Below are 21,879 nucleotides of genomic sequence, written 5' to 3'. Positions count from 1 at the left end.
TGGCGTTTTGTTTGAAATTTTCAAATCAATACTTCATCAAAGGCTATGAAGGTGTCCATTAAACACCAATGAACACCTTACGCTGATTCAGTATCTAAAATATGTTTTAGAAGAGAATAAAGGGAAATTTAATTTGGACTTTGAAAGCTGAGATAGCAAGTTGGCAAGTGTTGCATGGTCAAATCCATTTTGTTTTGTTTTTTATATGCCATGTTGAATATAATCAATGTACTCTGCAATTTCCGCATGCCCTTTATAAAACAATATCCTTGGTTCCGTTTCTTATTGTGCTTCAATATCGTACCAACAAATAACGCTGATTGCTCAATGCCACGTTGTTTTCATGGTTGTCGTGAGTAAGGCAAGCCTTTTTTTTTTTGTCAGTGTTTGATGAAACAACGGCTTATTGTGGTTTACATCTGACAATTTCGTGAAGGGACGAAATCGCCAATTTCAAGAACTTCGATTCCGTTAGATCATTTCGGTGTACGTGATAATCTATTCTGAATAGCACATGCAAGAGCATGTGTGCATCCAGTGCGCGCGCATTTGTGCACAGGTGCATGAACATGCAGACAGAGTACGCAGGGAAGAATAGTCAATTCTGCCTTCTCGAATATTATAACGCGCGCACTCTCTACTGCTTCAGGCTTGTCCGTAAGTGAACCAGAGGCAATTTTAGAGCTGTCTGAATAAAACAGTATGCTGTAAAGCCGACAAAATGGTGTAAGTGACATGAGATATACAGAGAGAAGAATGAAAGTGACTTCTCGCTCAATTTGAATTTTAAATGCACTTCCACGAATGTCGAAATCATCGTCTGTGTCGTTGCATCGTTGACAGCTTTCACGTTTGATTTAACCCTACATCATGGCGGTTTGCGCTATTCTCTTCTCAAAGTGTTTGATAACGTACCAAAGGATGTCTGATGTTGATGACAACAGGGAGGTGAGAGCCACCTCCCTGATGACAAGTAATAACACCCCAACACACAAACACACCATGTACACGCTCTGTTAGAGAATACCAGTGACGCTTGTCTTACTAAATTTGAGACGCTTTCCTACTATAATGTACCTATCAATTTTCTATTTCGTCTTACATTGATTTCTAGTTGACTTTATAATGTTTTGTTTTTGGTTCATTCTCCCTTGAATTACCTGCATGTAAACTCTTAGCAGTACCTTTCAAAAAGAAAGACGAGAGCTGTGAAAGTGGGTAAGAAAGCAAAAAAGAAACAGGAAAAAAAAACCAGCCATGGCAAGTGTTTCAAAGCCGGTGTGACATTTTGATGCATTAGAGCCAAGTAGGCAGCCTTGGAGAGATTTCTTATTGTTTTATTGGAGTGTGTTTACTTGGTTGGAGAACAGATGATTGCAACAGATTCCTATCTCAAATTCTATGAACCTTCCAGACTGCAAAGAAATGATTCCGGATCGAGCCATGTTTTATAGAGATAATATTTCTAGAGGAAAATTGTATCGCTTCATGTGAATCGGCACAGTCGCAAATAGGATAGCTTCAAGACAGTGCTCAAATTGTTTTCCGATTCACACTCGCATTGACTGAGATGAAGTAACCATTTTAAAAAATAGATCACATCCAGTCTTCTAAATAAGATGGAGGAATCAAACGACCCGCAAGGATTTCAATACGTTTTGGAACATCTCAGGTTCTTTTCGATTTAAAATGATGCTTGGATGACCTAAGGGAGAGGGAGAAAAAAAAATCTCCTTGCGGATACATTTAGGTAGCGACACGGAGAAATAGTTTAATGTCTTCATCTCGTGACGTCATTCTGTTTAATGTCTCTCCTTTCTCATCCTTTTTCCTTCTCTCTTCCATTCAATGTCATTCTATCGCCAGTTTTTTTTTTTTTTTACCACTCGTCTCTCCTACAGTTTTGCTTCTCAAGACTGTACCAAGTCTTTAAATCTTGCATAGTTCCAAGTACTCGTTTTTCATTTGTCGCCGGTATGATTGCCTCACCGATTTTGTGATTCTACGACTTCTGAAAAAAATAAAGGGAACGAAACTACAGACTCGTGATTTCTAAAACTTCACCCTACATTCGACTTGTCGACACATCAACTCATTTAAAAACGTACTCAACTTGCAACATGTACTTGTTTCTAACGGTATAGATATCAGTGTGTTTCTGTAAGAGTACCAAATAACGTGAATAACTTTTGACAACAATTAGAACGGACTAATGATATCTTTTGCTTTTGAAATGTAGGTGCAAACATTTAGCGTCGAAAGATTCCTCATGTCGGTGTGGAATTCTTCGAAATGTTGGAATACTGATCAGGAAGTGCCCAATCCTATTCTCTTTTTTTTTTGACAGCAAAATTCAGAATGAAATATTTAAAAAAATGTCTAAACATATTATTCTTGTTGGTTTGTTTGTTTCTCAATCTGTTATCTTTAACAAAACTTACCGCAACTTTACACGGATTTTGTTCCCTATAAAGTGTTGATGTAACTAAAGTATTACTTGGGCTGGAGAAAATTGATAAACCGGGAAATTAATCACCCTTCCTTCACGTTACACGTTAGCAAAGCGTTAAGCCATGTCCCAGAGTGCTCACACTGCCGTAGGCCTGCCTTCTCCGGCTATGGCATTGGCGTAGGATGGTGGCGGGTAGGACTGGTAGGGGTATTGGTGCTGTGGAGTCGCGATACCACGCTCGTAATCCCGTTCCGTCCAACGAGGAGCGATGCAACGATGGAAACGCTTTGATAAAACAACAAGAAACATAATGAAAAAGAAAAACACGTGGAAAAATTAATTACGAGAAATACATCATATGAACAAACATAATGATACAATGAGATCAGCAGTAAAGCATATTTGCACATATATATTGCATGTACTATAATCATGTTAGGTTTGTTTCTGATTGTGCACACTTTTTAATGTAATATAATTATGTTTGACACAGGACTCCCTTGTCACGATGAGTTTTGTGCCTCCGAATGGTAATACCCTGCTTTTAAAGAAGACTGCATAATGAATCAACATTTATAATATTATATCTCTCTAAACACTCACACCTTCTCTCTTTATCCTTGCACGTAGCAAAGTGTATGTATGTCTACACATGTATTAACATGAACTTACAGACCAATAATCATTTCAAAGTTGAGGATATCGTTTGGGCCCTTTTGAATACGTAATAACAACCGTTGATTATTTTCAACGATCTTCAAAATGATCACCCCTTGATGGTCGTCCTTACCTTTACGATCATACATAACAGGTCATGAGAAAAGAAACAACAATGCTGGACAACTCCATCGCGTGTTATCACGTTTTCTATTTCATAATTGTATTTGTTCTGTTATATGAGCTCCAATGTGAAGACTTTTCTTCTTAATTCTTCTTCTTTTTCTGCTCTCATGAGCTTCCCTATGAAGACAAATGTAAGCGTGTACTCCTAGGTGGAGATATTTTTATTAGCATCATAGGTATAGCTGATAATGCTGTTTGATGTCTATACTATTGTTTGAATTGATATCGGTATTGACTAAGGCAAATTATCTTCGTTAGGGCCTCATTTTTTCTTCGGTGCTATCAAACAGACAACATATACCATTTCATGTAAAGTATGTTCGATTTCCTACTGCTGATGTCCTTACACACTTCGCAATTCTATGATTCGCCCAGCGTGCTCACTGAAATGTTTGATCATTAAATGGAAATAAGTAACTTTTCGATGAGTAACGTGTAAGATGTTACGACAAAGTTTTAGTGCCGTCTTTAGGTATTCTTCTAAGCACTTCTTACAAATTGGAATGGAAAATCCTCGACGTGTCATATTTCGCGCAGCAGGTAAACAAAAGAGACGGGGTTACTGTAACAGCTGTTTATTGATGATGCACTATGGTGTTTAGAGAGAGCAAACTATCAGTTTACGGTCAGCATTGATCCCTCCCAATGGCGAGAGGGAATCTTCTAAGGAGGCATTATGGATAATGGGTCTCCATGTCATGGTTTCTCCATCAAAAGCGATCCAAGAATACATTTCCCGGCCGTGGTTGCTCATCTCAATTAAGCAGGTATTTGTTTTCTTTCTTTTTTGCATCCTTGGAAAGTTTTATGTTATCTCCTCTAAAAGAAGAACTCTGTTCGTGACACTTTCTCTCCCACACAGTACCCTATAAAAGGTTATTTTTTAGGTTTGCTTTTAACCATAACGCCCACACACTGAGTTGGCAACAAGTTACTTGTGCTCAGGTATTTTCTATGACAGCTATACTTATACATACCTTCAAGATGCTGTCTCCATACCAGTATACTCCGGATAAACTACAACATATATTAACGTTTTCTGATGATGAGTTTTTGAGATAATGAGAAACCTCCTATGAAATATGAAAAAGCATATAATTCTACGAGGAATTCAAAGTTAATTTTAATGAAAATTGGTTTTGAAATGACTGAGATATTGTTAAAAATAGCGATCCCAATAAAAGTTGGGACCCACCTCTGAAGATATCACTTTGTTTTACTTTGTTTTGGATATATCAGCCATTAAGTAAAAACTGATTTTCATCATTTCGTCCAGTGGTTTCTAAGTATCTCCCCAAAAGTTTAAAGCTGAATCCTCACCTCAACCAATACTATACCATCCCTTTAAAGATAAGTTCCAAAATTGAAATTCCTGAAATTGTTCCAGTTGATTTTGATTAGTGGGGGAAATAGAACAAAAAAAAAAAAAAATGGATATTATTTTTTCAGGTTTAACGTCTGTTCACTGTATGTACACATGCACATACTCTCTAAGACAGAAAGACAAACAGAAACACACACACACACACACATACACACAAACATAAGCGTAAGGATCGTTGCCCAACATAATACTGCCTAACAGTGAGGATGCTTTGTTGAAAAAATTAGTATGTACGTAATAATATGGTGTAAATGTACACACTTTGAATAAAGTTATTTTGCGATACAGATTTTGTATCTCAGTGACGTTAGTAACGAATTATTATGATATGCTCGATTAAAAAATGGTGATGTTTAACCTAATCAACTGAATGTGACCAATCCTGTATTTCTCTCGAAGGCCCAACTTTACTTTTCACCTTGCATTATTACGCTGGTGACGGAACTAACGACCGCTCATCTGCGCGGAGCTCCATTGCCATTATGTACATGATGTGTTGATTGTGTGCGCGGTTCAATAGCTTGGAGAATTCATTGTTTCATAAAACAAATAATGCACACTACCTGTCGGGTGCTAGTCCATCCTCCGTAACTTTTGAACAGTCAGAAACACAAGAGGTGAATTTTCAATTGCTCAAAGTTAATATCAGGTGAATCTTACCGCACATCGCGTAAAGTGTTCTATTTGTATAGTGCTCTGATATAACAAATGGTTATATGCACTAAAAGAATTGGTTATTGTTGTTGTTATAAATACCATCATGATTGTTTGTTTGTCTTTTTTAGTTTGTTTTGATTTTCCATCTGATAAGATGGGTGGATAGCCCGTAGCGTATTAAGGTGCACCAGTTGGTCTTCCATGCATGGGATCCAGTTGTGAGTACTTAGGGGCGGATTACATTTATATATGTCATCTAGCAATGATATCGTTATGGAAATATTTATACACGTTTGAAAGTGAAATTCTACAAGAGTATATACGTGAGAAGAGTATAAAACATAATCATAAATAGATAATTCCCTCTGTGTTTGCAATAAAGTAACATTATTTCTCTCATCAATTGCTTATGCTGTTGTAAAAGAAAAACACGTGTGCTATATATAGTTAATCGATATCAGTATTTATTTCAGAGACTATTACTTTAAAAATACCAGCGCCCGCCCTAGGTGAGAATATATGCGAGCATCAACCATGTACGATGAGTTCATTAGATTCCAATATTTCTCTCTTATTGAACACATGAAAATTGATAGTTTCGTTTCGACACCAGGACGTTCCAATGGGCGCTCTAATGAAATCTTGCTTATGTTACCTGCAGGATGAAAAGTATTGGACTGATGCTTTATCAGGTACCTTGACTGTCCCAACATTTATTCACCCCATATGGCTGCGGTCAGGAAAAAGATAGGGCCTACCGAATTCTCCAGCAATTTCCTATTTTCATCTCCGTAATTCAGAGCGATGTTAAATTGGACATCAGGCATGCGAATACAATTCTAAATTTAGAGTTATAGGATTATTGTAGTCCTCCACTCGAAAGTAAGGGTGCAATTTATAACTCTTGTGATGGTTTCGTAAGGGCAGGTGCACTTCGAGGGATATTTGTTCTGACAAGTCAGTAACGCACATTGTTGTGTAAAACAAAAGAAAACGTTCAACAAAACTACATCTCTTAGGCTGACTGAAGGGAAATTTCACCCCATGTTCAAGTTGATTTCAATAAAGAGAGTAAAAGCACACAAAGACAGACAGGCAGAAGTTTCATCCAAATAAAGACATAACTTGGTATAGTTTGTGATTTCAAAGTTTCACTAAAGACTGATATTAGTCGCAATCACAATTAAAATGAGGTGATGATAGCAAGTCTTCCAATAATATTAATACAAATTGTTGCTAATGATGTAAAATAGAACATGCAGTCAAAACATCTATTGATCAATTCTAGCAACAATGACTTATTTTCTGGGTAAAAGCTTTCTCCGAACTTTAATTTCTTATCTTCAACTTAGTCCATTTCAAATGAAACATTTGATTTCAATACATTTTATTTCCATGAACCTCAAATTCAACACTGCAGATATAAACTGCAGACATTCGTTGTTATACGTATAGTTACTGCATACGCTGCGCTAATGTATACACTTTTTCCAACAAAAAGAATAGCAGTTAAGGATAATATATTCACATGTCAGTTACTGTTAGTGGTTAACATGTATGTGCGTCATGCATCATGCTTATGTTATAATAATGATGCCCTCTCAATTGCATTTGAAATCTCGTCACATCGGTCTGCGGACAGGGGCCTTATCATAAATGTTTTAGTAATAGTTGACTGAAGTTTACTTCTCTTGAATTGTGTGCCTTGATGACTTTTTCTTAGTGAAGTAGCACCTTTGATGATGTGAATTTAAAGGAAAAAACTGATCGACACACAACTATGAGTACACACACACACACACAAACACACACACACAAATATTTCACGAGACAGTTTTAATCCCTTCATTATGAGGAGCATTCATGCTTTTCTTACTTATGATTCTATTGACGTGATGAACTGATATCTGCTGAACTTCCGACCACTTTATCTTTCTTGCTTCTCGAGATGACAATTATCCAGGTGCGAATAAAATGTTATCATTCAGACAGGCATGGGCCTTGTTTCGATCGTTTCGTGCCTACATTATTAATGTAGGCAGTTTGTCATGTACCCTCACGTCAGCTTCGTATGTCATGAATGTGTCACCATCACTAGGCATGTCTTCTCAGAGGTCATTTCTAATTCTCTCCCTGATTGTCACAGCCCTGCATGGGATGGGGAGATGCCAAAACAGCATTGTCGACTTCTTTTGAAGCATGCGCAGTTTGTCATGTGCGTCATCACTCAGATTGACGTCTTTGAACTCATATTTCCTTAACATTGAGAAGTGGATGCATGCTATCTTATTAGCGGTCCGAGCTCAACTTTTCCCTCATTTACAGTCTGTTTGTCGTATCTCAACGTTTTGTGCGTTCAAATATATCCAACTATCTACCCGTAGAAACCTTTATTTACTCTTCCAAAAATGATTGTATCCTTTCACAAGTATCCTCAATTCCTAATAAGATAAGAGCTTCTCTGCCTTTTTGTTTCTGTTATTTTCTCTGTGTTTCCCTACCTCTTTAGATATGCTTCCTCCCTAACGTTAATCTGAACGGTTGCTAGCCTATGAGCCCTACAAAATAATAACTCGCAATATCGCCCTATCTATTTCACTTATTAATCACAACAAAGGGGTGGGGTATCTTCCAAAGAAGCTTAGAATAAAAACTGCTATATATATATATACATATATATATATATATATATATATATATATATATATATATATATATATATATGTATATATATGTATATAATAACGCGCCAGTTTTCACTTACAATCATGAGGCAAGTCTCCCTCTCTCAATCAGACATACATCATTAATCAACAGCTTCGAAAATCTTCTAAAATCTCACCTGTTCCAGGAAAGTTTTCTATAGCCATTTGTTGCAACACATTTCTGTAGCTAGCTTCCCAGATACCTTTATCGACAATTAGTTATGATTTGATTTATGTGATATTGTAAGATTTTCAGGTAAGATTTAATTCATGTTATTTGTTTACTAATCTGTCTGTCTATCTTACATTTTGATCATATCATTATGCGCAGTCACGTATATTCCTACAGAAACTCGCTTTAACATAAATTTACAGTTCTCAATATTACACGTATTATCATTATCATCATTATAAGGTTATAGGTTCGAACTCTGGATGACTCGGTGAAAATCTCAGCGTCGCTGGCAGCCATGTGGATCCCTTTTTGCTTAACATGCTCCAGAATGGTGTGAAAATATCATACCAGATGCGAGAGACTCACATGAATCAGGAAAGAATGACTTGTGTCAACTAACTTCACGTAACTCCCTCAAATGACAAAAGGTTAATGACGTTTCTTTAAGTCGCATACAATATGACGGCTACTGCATGTTTCACTGTAGTATGTATCCCCTAAATATTAGGCCACCCATTCTGATTTATGCCTTTATGGTGGAGAATACTACTGACATACGATTCCTACATTTTCATTTGATTATCAGTCACGTAAACACAATCATCCAGACCAGACTAGTTTATCTGAGAGACTACATGAGAATTCTACTTTACTTTGAACATGAAAGAAAAGGCAACTAAAGTTTGTTATTTGTTGATTGATAGTTCGTCCATCTCCTCCTGATTGCTGGCTGTACAAGTTGAATGAACGTTCCTGACATATGCAGACACGTTTCGTGTTTAGGGACTACTAAATGCAAATATCTCTAAAATCAAATCACTAGAAACACAAGCCTCTACTAAAACAAAAACTGTATGAAAAGATTTTGACGCTTTCAGAACGAAGTATACAGTTGTACGTTACGTTTACTTTCTGCCCAGTTGAATTTAAGAATTTAACTATAAACATATTGTTAATTCAGCAAACTCACTTTTGTCCACAAGGATGGTTTGCCTCAAGGGCTTCTTTTCTATGGGTTATCATGCGCATTTAAAATCTATATAAACGCTATATTCTTTAAGCCTATCTTCACAAACTTGACACAGAGTAGACTCTTTTTCCCTTAAATCCCAAGGCGTGTGCAGAACATCTTTCAGAGCCAGAATGCAACCAATGGAAAGCCCGCATGTGGGTTGACTAAACACGTTGCTGTCTGTGGTCATCTATCAAATGCCAGTGCTAAAATATTTATTCAAAATCTCTTATTTACAACGATCCATGGTCTGTCGGTAGCAAGGCATGGCGGTGAGATGAATAAAACAACGCCCGCTCCGAGTAGAGTCGTGGCGGACGTGATAATTGCATCGCCTTGAGTCCAGGCGCGGACAGGCATAGGGGTCGGCATCCAAGCCGCGCGGCGCGTATAAGGTGGTGTCAGGTAAGCCATGACACCACAGGGCCACAAAAGTTGGGGCTGAAATAACACCATCGACACAACTTCTTCAACCGCGATAGACGTTACACAAATGAAACCCCAGTATAAATAGCGTCTGTTTCATTTTAAAAAAACCCTAAACACCCACCACTCTAAAATCGTCACAAACCAACAAACATTTGCCAAGTTCTTACGTCCCTAAAAAAAACACAGAAAAAACAAACAAACAACAACAATAACAAACAAACAAACAAAACCCAGACGTCACGAGCAGATAACCTCCCCCTCTATTAAAACCCACTTTCTACTCAGGTTACGTTCATCTTTTTGGATTGAGTTTCACGTGCAAGTGCACCTTGTGACTGCATACGAAATCACAACTTGCATTTTTGTCAACGTTAGAACATTAGAACTACTACGAAGTTACTTTCAAAGTGAGGAAAGGGGGGGGGGGTGAGGAAGATTTAGATAGCTCGGTATCTACTACTACAAGTCAAACAGTTGATAAATTTTGATTTCCGCGTTTATAATAATATGACAGAACACAAGACACGGCGTGTTAGACAACGAGCGATGGGTGTCAGTCACATGTAGTCGAGTAGTATTGTCTTAGATGTGAATCTTACAACAGGCTGTCAAGAATTTTACTTTCTTTCCATTTTTCTTGTATTCTCTATCATCTTCCCCACTCAGCTAGTTTCTTTTCACGATTACATCATTACTTTCAGGGGAGTCATCTATTAACATTTAGAAATCGTTACTCGATTTGTGTTGCCTCTTGCGAATAAAACAATTTGATCTGACAGAGCGTAGATTATTACGTGCTTTCATTGTGACTCGTGAAACAACAAACAAATAAAAGACAAAACTGACGATCGCTATCATGAGAAATAAAGTGCCAGTTTTATTCGTATTGTAATTGCTAGCAGTCTTTTTCAGTGTGATATTACTTACATGCAGATTTCCTGCGTTAAGGTAATATCCGCTCTATGCACGTCCTTGGTTGTTAACTGAGCAATCGTTTAGGATTATAGATGATGACATAATGAAAGAAAAGATAAATAAATGATTAACATCGCAGCTCATATCATTAGTTTCATTGTAGAAATTCATGGCCTTGTAAAGAACACCAAATTAGACATTTCTTTTATAATGCTGAGTTCGAACGCAATAATTCACTTACTAGTATTATCTAGGACGTTGCAACAGAGCAAACTAGCAGACGATAAAAAGCAGACGATGCAATGAAATGCAAAGTAAACAATACGCCTGAGAAGCAGACTTGAGTACCAATACAAATGCTGTGCTTACGATGCCTTCAATTTTACATTAAGACAATTGTAACGGCATTTAAAGTATGGAAATTCAAAACAATTTTGTCAATATCCTGACCGACTTTGATTCATGCGTTGTCCCGTCTACTGCTGTGATTCTGATGAAAATAAAAACAGTTTTGAGATGAGAGATTAGGATCCCAATGGACAATACGAGAGTGTGCTAATGACGTGCTCGCTTCGCCGGCACTGCTACCAAAAGCATTTCATCATGGGACATACGCATGGCATACACACGAAGCTCAGAGAGTCCCAATAGTACGCTGTGACCCATATTTCTCCTCTATGTTTATTCTTTCGTCGCCTGGTGTTGTTACGAGGGCGAGTGTCTGCTAATTAATTAACCCAAGGGATATGTCGTATTTATCATGTGAGCGTGCCCCTCTAAACAAATATTTCGAGGTGAAATCCTCTGAAGGAAAAGTGGCTGAAATCTAAAGAGGATGTCAACACAGTTCTCGTTATTGTTATCGCCGCAAAGGCATTTTAGGAGATGGATCTAATAGTAATAAAAGGTTGGCAAACAGACTTTCGAGTACTACAAATATTTGTATAATGTGCACCATGAGCATATCAGATGAAGGCATAAAAAGCCATCTTGAAATTCTTTACAGGGTCAACTACTACAAGGCTGTATGGTTGTTGTTGTTTTGTCTTTTTTCTATTTGTTGCTTGATCGTCATTTGGTGAGGTTCAAAACAAGTGCAATTAATAAGAGAGATAGATGACTAACGAATAACAAAACAAGCAGAGATAACGCACACGCAATATCTATTGATGACACAAGATTACCAGGACTCACTCTTTCATTGGAACTATAGAGTTGGCACTAAAAATCACAATATTAGAATGAAACCAAGACGATTATTGGCCGGATCTTCTAGCTGTATTGATTATAATTTTCTTTTGTACTACACTCAGGAATCACACTCACAGCGGTATTATGATAATTTCTCCGTTTTCTTTGTTTCATTTATTAGATGAATCACTAAATTAAAAGTGGCACTAAAAAGCTCGTAAGTATACAATGGATAAATTTGTACGGTTGAGGGATACATTTCTATACGGATTGGTCAGAGGTTTTTATTGCTGATGGTGTATATGCCGCATATGATATGAAGGGTTGATGTATCAGTTTATGAAGGCTTTAAATGAATTTATTCCTACAGAAACAAAATAAAATGTAAAATCATATGAAAAATGGAAGAAAAGGCACTGCCGTAGATGAAATATTGACATGTAATATGAGGAACCCACTAAAAAGCAAAGCTTGTAGGATGTGGGTTCCAAAAATATAACATAGGCCTTTAGTACAGTATATCAATGACAAAAGTGACGTAACATGCAAATATACAAGATGTCGAGAATATTATAAAGTTTACGGAATGTACAAAGTATTGTATGATGTTTATGATTAAACTTATGGTATAAATGCTAAGAAAAGTAGCAAGTTGGTCAAACTAATGAAGTCATCCGAGCGAGGCATCATTTGAGCATGCAGAAATTTTTCAAGTGATCACGGCAAAATAATTAAACGTAGGATTTTAGAAAACTGGCTTTAAGATTTTGTTTAAAGGAACTTAAAGAACTTGATTGCATTCGAACCGAATCTAACTCATTCAAGAAAGAAGGGCCGGTCGATGTAATTGTCTTAAGGGCTAAAACTGTACGAACAGGGGAAAAATGATAGGATTCACTGTGCCTTGTAGGGTAAGTATGGATATCACTGTTTTTAACAAACATTGAGGAAAATATACTAGGAAGATCACCAGTATTCAACATATACATAAAAATTCCAACATGATGCAAATACAAATCAGAAATTTTCAACAATTTACTTGAAACAAACAATTCATTAGTGTGATCAAAAAAATGTGCACGATTGATAATCCGCAAGGCCTTTTTCTGAATCAAAAATAACGAATCGATTTTAGTCTTAGAGCAATTCCCCCAGGCTAATATTCCGTAATGCAAGTGAGGAATAATAGAGTTGTATAAAGAAAATGCAATATTGGCTTTGGGAAGAGATATTTCAGTTTGTGAATAACTCCAACATTCTTACACAACAATTAACATAAATAATCAACATGTATCTTCCATGAAAGGTTACTGTCAATATAAATACCTAAATATGAAAATAATAAAGATTATTACCATGTTTACAAAAGGTGACCCTTTGGATATGGGTGATTATCCCACTATAATGTTACTCCCTTCTGTTTTTAATATTCTTGAAAATCGTTCCTACATGAATTACATGTACGTATTTCCCTTTTGATGCATTGCAATATTTTCTCGACTGGATTCAGGATTTTCTTTTTTAACATGATAATTTCCCTGATATTTTACAATTTGTTCATAAGAATGCTTCAGCAATGGATAATCACATTCACACCATATCTTGACTTCTTCAAGACCCTCAACACCATTGATCATTACAATCTCTTAAAAACATACAAAAACCCAAAACAACCTCATTATGGTATCAGGGAGAAAGCCTTGGACAGGTCCAATGACTAGTTAGACAAGTTAGAGCCGTGGTTCAATGTCTATAAGCACGACTTCATCTGAAGATTATAATCATCAAGTGGTCGGGTTGTAGTACTAGAGGCGATTGAGTTGTTAGGGGCTTCCGGTGTAGGCCTACATCGCGAACAGGAGCTTGCTAAGGATTGAGGACAACCTTCCTAGCTACCCGTGACAGGGAAAGACAAAAGTGCGCATCACATGGTAGATAGATTGGTAAAACATACGATATACTCCGGTGATCGAAGTCTCAGACGCTGTATATGGCAGGAGTGAAAAAGACCTTCATCCCTTCACCCTTTGATATGTGCCAATTCCCAGAATTCTCATTCTGCGCCTGCTGTCATCATTATCTCCGTAGTTGGTAGGGGGAAATTAACTATTTTTTTTCTCTCTCTCTCTCTTCAATGCGGAGGGTCCAGGAATCAAAAACTGTTCTGACCATTCCAGACGAAATCATTTCAGAGATAATGCCTTTCTCGCAGAGATAATGCCTTCTCCTCGCAGATAATGGCGCTGTTTTTCTTATACTATTAATAATGTGCATTTCTCTTTGCAAGGTCCACACCAAGCATATTCTCATTGTGTTTTGTATCCCCTGTTGGTATTTTTCTGTCACTTGCAAGTCCACGCTCTTTCCCTTACACACTTTTTTTTCCTTTCTTATTGCAAATACAAAAGTGATGCAAGCCCAAAAATGTACGTAAGCAAAGGAAAAAATCTTTGTAGGGCACACCCGCTTAACAAATATCCACAAATGTAGCATGGGTGGACTAGTTACTGGTAAAGTGTACAGAAAACACAGAAAATCTGACTAGTAACAAAAGACTCATCATGTGAGACGTCAAATCTATGTATAATGAAACTGATGAATGCGATTATCTTCACAAACTTTGATCAGAATCAAAGAAAGGCATGACAAGGAGAACACGAGATGATAATACTAAGTGTCAGGGGAAGAAAGACTGACGAACGGACAGACGTTATTCAGAATGGAGAAAACTGCAAATCCCTGGAAGTAGAGGATTCAATGAATATGAAGGGCCTACTGAATTGTGCATTCTGATGTCATGATGACGCTACCTCCGTGTGAATTATTCAAGGTAAGATCTGTTTTCTATCTCTTAGAGATCAACGTTTTCTACCTTGACGACGGTGATCTCCTATCACCTCCTTCTTAACCTCTCCCCATCTTTAATTCATCTCATACGTGATACAATGGCATGCCGGAAATGGAGATACCAGTTTGCATTCGCGATGGGGATATAGGTGTTTAGTGCCATCCTATCTGACTGATATCGATGTAAGAACTTACTCTGAGAAAGAGATAAAAATGGATAGAGGGTGAGAGAGGGAGAGAAAGAGGGAGAGAGGGAGGGAGGGCTGGTTCACAGGAGTCTTATCCAACTCGTGATCATGTCAAAAGATACGGCAAAAAATTCGCAACATGTCTGGTATTTGCGACGTGCAGTTCGGATAAGATCATGATACGACATTACCTTACATAAAGAGTCCCGTTCTGAAGGAAGGAAAACGTGTAATTAAGAAGTGACATTTCCTTTGATATGTTTTGTGTTTTTTTATTATTATTATTTTGTTCGATTTTTTTATTTTTTATTTATTTATTTATTTTTTTTTTTTGCGGGGGGATTTCATGAATACTTCATGGTTGAGGAATCACAGACCCTGTCAGATTCATAACAGCCCTTAAGATCAGGTGAATTTCTAAGACTTTGAAATCCGCATTTTCCTGCAAATTTGTAAAATAACATTCCTTTTGTCACTTTTGTCGAAACTCACCAAGTAAGATCTTTAGTGCTTACATGATTAAGACAAACAGGAAGTAAAATCAACTCATCATTATTGCATTTTTAGCGCACGCAGGATCACTGTTAGTTTACTGATTTTAGTCAAGTTGTTTAATTTAGTGGTTTCGGGTTAGGTAGCTTCATTATACGTCATAATCATTTACAATTTCATTAACTATTAAGATGTCATGCGGAGTATTAGCGCACTATCAATATTAAAATAGTCTCGGCACTATCATTATTTTACCTGGTAACTTTAAACGTTTACTGAGGTAATTCCATGTAATATCTGCACTGAATGTTCAATGATTAATGTTCACTGATAGTGTACCATTATATCAAATTCTTTATATCTATTATGTACTGCTTAAAAAAAAAACCAACAAATTAGTCCTGAGAGAAAAAAACAAACAAACAAACATATACAACGTTAAAGCGACATACCATGAAAGGTTTGATACAACTAGAGAATTATCTGTAATCCATTACGATATAATCTGTCATAGCGCTGTTGTCGTACTCCCTCATTGTACCTATACGCAATTGCATTTTATTTTCCTTTACATGAATGGGAGAATTGTTTTTATGGTTTTGCACTTTGCATTGCTCGGCACAGATTCAGGTTAAGATCCGCGATCGCATTTTCACTGGTATTCAGTATCTTTATGATATGTACAAATTTGTTTACCTTTAAGCATACCCTTACAGTACATTGTATGCACAAATTGATGTTTAATTACAATTAATCATAATTTTGCCCACCTGCCTGTCCCACTCCCCTATAGTTGTTTTTGGAATGTTTGGATTCCTCTCTTTCGGATGTTTTTTTTCCTTGCCCTTATTCATTGCAAATCTGATTTTCAATGTGATTCGCGACCTATAATGTAATGACGTATAGCTTCAAACATTGTAAACTTATCAATGAGATCAGCGTCGAAAGACCAATGGCCTACTGCCGATTTCCACGACTGTTACTCGAACTTTTATGTCAATCTTCATCACACCCATATATGTACTTATCTGATATATTTGGTTTGTATATTTTAATTGATTGTCTTTCTGTATGTTTTTAACTGTATTTGTGGAAATTACCGAAACTTGAAACTTCGACATCGGAGTCTTAATGATATTAATTTCATGGGGCTTAAAACGCTTCAAAGATATCAGTCAATATGGCATTCCGCGCTATCAACACAGGTATCATAGAAAATGCCACAGAATAGGCAGATAGGTGTGAAAGTGTGGTCTTAAATATTATTACATGTGTTCAAAATATGTCAGACTGAATGATGTCCTCACAAAAGAACAGTTTTATTTTTCTACCACTCTTCTGATTTTGTCTCTCCTTTTTTAAAATAGATGTCAATGGTAACATTTGGTATTGTTCACGGGAAAGTTCTCGGTTTAACACACTTCTCATCAAAATGCATGAAAAAAAGATGATTTATCGTCAAACAATCCTTTCATGCCAGAAGTGATGACGTAGCAAAGCTGAACTTTGGCAAATTCAAATCTCACTCTTTCCTCATAACACATGACAATTAGCTCGGTAAAGTTACGGCTGCTTTTCGCACTTGGTTTACCGAAACTGAAGCTATACGTCATACGTTGCCTGCGGTGGCAGCGCACACGGTAAACCTCTACACCTGGGCTTTGCTATCAGCGAGGCGCCACTGAATAAAACATCAAAAGAGAGGTTAACACACCGCGGTGCACCGTAGGGGACAGCCTAATGGCTGCGGATAAGTTTAGATGCACGGCCAGAGATGACCTTAGACACTAGACATTAATCCTGGCCCCTTAGAGAGTGGAAACTCATTTTCACCCCAGATCTTATTATATCTTCTCTCCTCAGCCAGTGTCAGGTTTAATCATATTAGCGTACTTTTTGTTTTCATTATCAGTTTTTATTTGCAGCAATGATTACTATTACCCGTTTTCATTTTTGTGTCGTTGGTCAGCCTTGTGTACGACGGTGTATGGTGTATACTCGAATAAGCGTTAATGAAAAGAAAGGTGAGAAAACGACAGACAAGAAGTCTACACGTAATTCTTGGTCAGTGTTATAGGCACACGTGCACAAGCACACACAGACGTACGTAATAGATATTCGGTATCTCTCTCCCTCTCTCTCTCTGTCTCTCTCTCACTTTCTTTCTTAAACGGCAAATGATACAAGTAACAAGAAAGACAATGTTTCTGCTAGGCCATCCAGTAACACTGTGAAATATGATGATATTATAAGTCCGACAGTGAAAGGATAAGCATTGATGGTGGAATGGCAGAATATACACGCACACACCAACATACAAAACACAGAAAGCCCGCATGGCGAGGCAGAATTATAACATAAACGAATAGATACTATATCGCTGTAAAAGATCAACAGATTAACCTCTTCACGGCAATTACTTCAAAACTCTATTGCCATCTTACGCAAGTAAGTTACCCAAAGTATGACAGAGATATCAAAGGGAACCCAAACATGTATGTGGATTCATTGAATGCAGAAATATTAAAGGAGAACAAATAAGTGAAGTTTATAGGAAAATAGGACAATGCGTCTGAAAGCTATGAATTTTTAAATCCAATAACGCCATTGTTGGATGAAAAAGCTACTATTCGTGATGTCACAGAAATAATAAAATAACAACATTTTTTTAATGAAGGTACACATTCCTCCCACTAGTTACTGCTTATGTTAAAATACGATGAATTCTAGATATATTTTGTTTATATTGTTGTCATACTGTGACATCACAAATTGTTACATTCTTCATATCTAGTGATGGCGGTACTGACGCCTGCATAACTTTTGAACGCATTGTCCTATTTTCCTCAAACATCATTGTTCGTGCTTTACTAATATTGCTGCATTCACTCAACTGATATAAAGGACATATATTTGGGTTTCATTCTGCATTAAGGTAATCATTTCACAGAGTAACAAGCTTCAGCAATGTTAATCTCAACATGGATGATATTGATAGTGAGGAGGCAACCCGGCAGTGGGGGTTTGACAGTTTAGCACTGTGTAAGATTGTAATGTTGTAGGAGTATAAGCTGAGATTTGTTTAGGTGATATTAGGTAACGTACTTCTCTAAGGGAGCCCTCAGTGACCGCGAAGAGGTACAGCATGTAACCAGGAATGCAGAGCATAGAACTGAGTGCTATGATCCAACCAATGATCTCACCCCACACGGGGTACTCGTAGTTCTCGTACTTCACCCGCTGGTACTTGGCCATGCTGAATACAAACACACCCTGTACAGTAGAAGGTGAAATACACGGAGATACGAAATTAGATAATGTGATACAGGTGGCCTTCATTACACTAAGCCTCGCACACCTACTAATCATGTGACTACATACAGTAAAACCTGAGGGTCAATGGGATTCACTATACTCGCGTACATATGCATATCTTTGTCTTATGGTGACGTCTCCATGTTAGTGGAATCTGAAGTTCGGATACCGACGTTTATTTTTCAAAACACTTTAATTCAATTCAATTCAAAGTTTATTTCATTTTTCGACATAACATATGTTTCACTTCTTTTGATAACAGAGAACAAGGTAAATAGAACATAGTGAAATGAATAGACTGTACAATAATTGAGGACCTATAGTAATCATACATTGTATAGTAAAAAAGCAACAGAAGTGATCGAAGTGAAGTACATGTATACCGTGCGAAAATGGAGGGACCCACTAAAAAGACAGAGCTTGTAGTGTGTGGGCCCCTCTGGAAAAGAACATTGATGGAATCGAATCATCGTAGATACAAAAGATAACAAAGTGGGAGAAGCCTGGATACAAAAGATAATAAAGTGGAAGAAGTCTGTTTAAGACCTTGCAGAAGAACAATAACAACTCAAAAAATGAAAATGCAAAAACTTTTCAAGCAACTCGCCAAGTTATCTTTAAAGGAAAGTAAAATTGGGTTTGCTAATCGTCCTACTATAATGTTAGGAATTAGAAATTCAATTAATTCAAAATCCATTGTTCTTACAAAGTGTTCAGTCATCCTCTCGTTAGCATATTAAGCAGTAGATTGTCAAAAGGTGATTTGCCATAATTATGTCTCCATGACGATTCGTGACAAATCGTTTCAGAGAGAAGAAACAAGGAAATAGAGTTGATTTATATATGAGACATGTTAGATACCAATACCATCAATGTGACATCTCAGATAGATAACAGAAAATCCAGCAACTGGAAAAGGTTTTCACAACAAGAGAACTGAGTGAATATGAGATGCTGCAAATCTTATTCAATCATTCATTCTCCAGCACCTTGAAGTGAATATTATGTAAATGCCCGTTGCCTTATGCATCATATATACAACCTAATCTCATTTGATTCACATTGCCTTACAATAAACAAGGGAACGTAAATCTTACTCATCTAACGGATATGTTACAAGGCGTCTTCACCGCGACGATAAATAGATTCATGCAGGATATTTCGCCCAAGTGAGCATTACTTTCACTGAAAGATTAAACTGCTCGTACCTCCTCAAAGTCATCGTTTTCCATTTAACAAATGACCGAGTCTTTCAGTACACTTCATTTTTGTTCGTTGCAAATTGCCCACAAAAATTGCTTTTAGCCAATCTTTGTACTGTTCTGCAGTATCAGTTTATATTTATCTGGAGGTCAATGAATGAAATACTCATTTATCATGTATATTCCACTGCTAGAGACGTAAGGGGTCTAAATCTATTATCATTAACCACAGAGCTCTCCATCACTCGAAGGATGTCTACACATGACCTGCGTTACGGTTGATTTTACCAATCCGCTTCACCAATTTGTAAAAATGAATGAGTCAGATTCCTTCGCTTCTGTTTTGGACTGACCCATACATTTTATAGGGATTATTGGCTTGGCTAGTCGACTCTGTGACAGAGCCTTATTACATATGCTGTTAGGACACTCGTTATGGATCTACCCCTCTGTTAAATGGTTTGAACCACGGACATACCAAACAGATGAGAGGAATGAAGATTGCCCAGCACAGTTTCCACCAGATGACCGGTCGATATCCCAGCATCTGTTCTATATTCTTGTAGAAGCGATTCACTCCTACATGGAAAGTAAAACGAAAGCCATTTCTTAACGAACTTTCGACAGTACAAAGGAATTCATACATGCACATCATTATGTGAAAAAAGGAGATCCATTGTAAAACTTGAATGGTCACCATGACCACAGTATGTAACTACAGCTAGCATAACATTGAGAACAAGGATCAACCGCCCCTTTTGAGCTGCCCGTTTGAAAGATCCTAGAATAGAAATGTAATCACTTGAACTGAAATGCATGAATATGTCAGACAACCCCAAAATACACAGTCTTAGCATGCCTATAAGAGTGGGTGTCAGAAACTCATTTCCCGTGGTTCAACAGTTTTGTGAATATTTCATGTGCTGCATGGCATTGCTCCCGGCGATTTTTCACCCATGAAAGGGACGCACCAGCAATATGGCACCGACTTCTTTCTGTCGTTAAATCCTCCCAAAGCTTAATTTGACTCTGTATTTTTCATGAGCTTTCCTTGGGTCGTATTTGCTGAGAAGACATTTCGATGTGACCTTTTTTTGGGTGATTTATTAATCTAATTTCGATGATTTGCTGATGGAATGACTCGACTCTTGAACTAATAGTGATACTAATCATGGCCTGTAGTTACAAAGAAGCGGTCATTGCAAAACACGGTAAGGTCACCGAGTATCAGTGTATTGAAACTAACTACCACCGTATCTCATAGTTTATCTGTCTCTAGGCATTCTATCAAATTCAAACATCATATCTGAACACTTGAATCAGTCTAGAGTATGTGATATTTTAAGGTTTCAAATATTCAAGAACCATCAAGTCGGCAAGAGGGCATCTGAGAACAACGCACAATATAAACAACCTGTGTGAAAATGATATGGCAAGACTGGTTTACGAAAGCACCAAGGTTGACCATGTTAGTAATGCTCTGATATTACCATGACATCACGACGAGTGTTATAAAACAAACTGTTATCACTGATGTGCGTCTATCCTTGTATAACTATTTCGTGTAGTATACATCTCTTAAAGAGGAATTCCAGTCCAGTTATAAGTACGTCTGATTGATAAGAAAGAGTAAAATCTTACGAGTAACAACAGTGTGAATTTTCGCTAATTTCTGCAGAAAATGCTGTTCTCGTATAGTTGATATAAATATGCAGATGCAGCGTAAAAAGACAAAAAAATAATTGTTTGTGTTGTTGAAGTGTACAACATGGTGTAATACCTGATTGAATAACTCCAGAATCACTCATATATATATATATATATATATATATATATATATCAGGATTGAAGATTGGTGCGTAATTGTGCTTGAATGAAACCTGGAAATTTCATATTTTTATGTACAAGCTATATGGCAAGATGTAGGAGGATGACATCATCCCGTTACATACATGCATATTCATATCGACTGTTCAAGGACTGTTTCCTGAAAAACTATAAAATATCATAACTTCCCTATTTTCATCTGATTTTGATCATTATTATTTCAATTGTTGTGCAAGGAAAATTTT

General features: G+C 37.0%; 1 protein-coding gene across 1 annotated transcript in view; it reads right to left on the bottom strand.

The window, feature by feature from the left end:
• Window positions 1–2,467: 2,467 nt before the first annotated feature.
• LOC140238589 (sodium- and chloride-dependent GABA transporter 1-like) overlaps window positions 2,468–21,879 on the bottom strand; it is a 92,238-nt gene continuing 72,826 nt past the window's right edge. The window contains exons 11-13 of the mRNA XM_072318490.1: window positions 20,286–20,386; window positions 18,396–18,563; window positions 2,468–2,737 (exon numbers count right to left, since the gene is read on the bottom strand). Coding sequence (XP_072174591.1) covers window positions 2,588–2,737; window positions 18,396–18,563; window positions 20,286–20,386 — 419 coding nt within the window. The 3' untranslated portion in view covers window positions 2,468–2,587. The remainder of the gene's footprint in view (window positions 2,738–18,395; window positions 18,564–20,285; window positions 20,387–21,879) is intronic.

Source organism: Diadema setosum, chromosome 2, assembly GCF_964275005.1.
Source record: "Diadema setosum chromosome 2, eeDiaSeto1, whole genome shotgun sequence".
NCBI lineage: Eukaryota > Metazoa > Echinodermata > Echinoidea > Diadematoida > Diadematidae > Diadema > Diadema setosum.
This window is presented reverse-complemented; position numbering and strand designations above follow the sequence as displayed.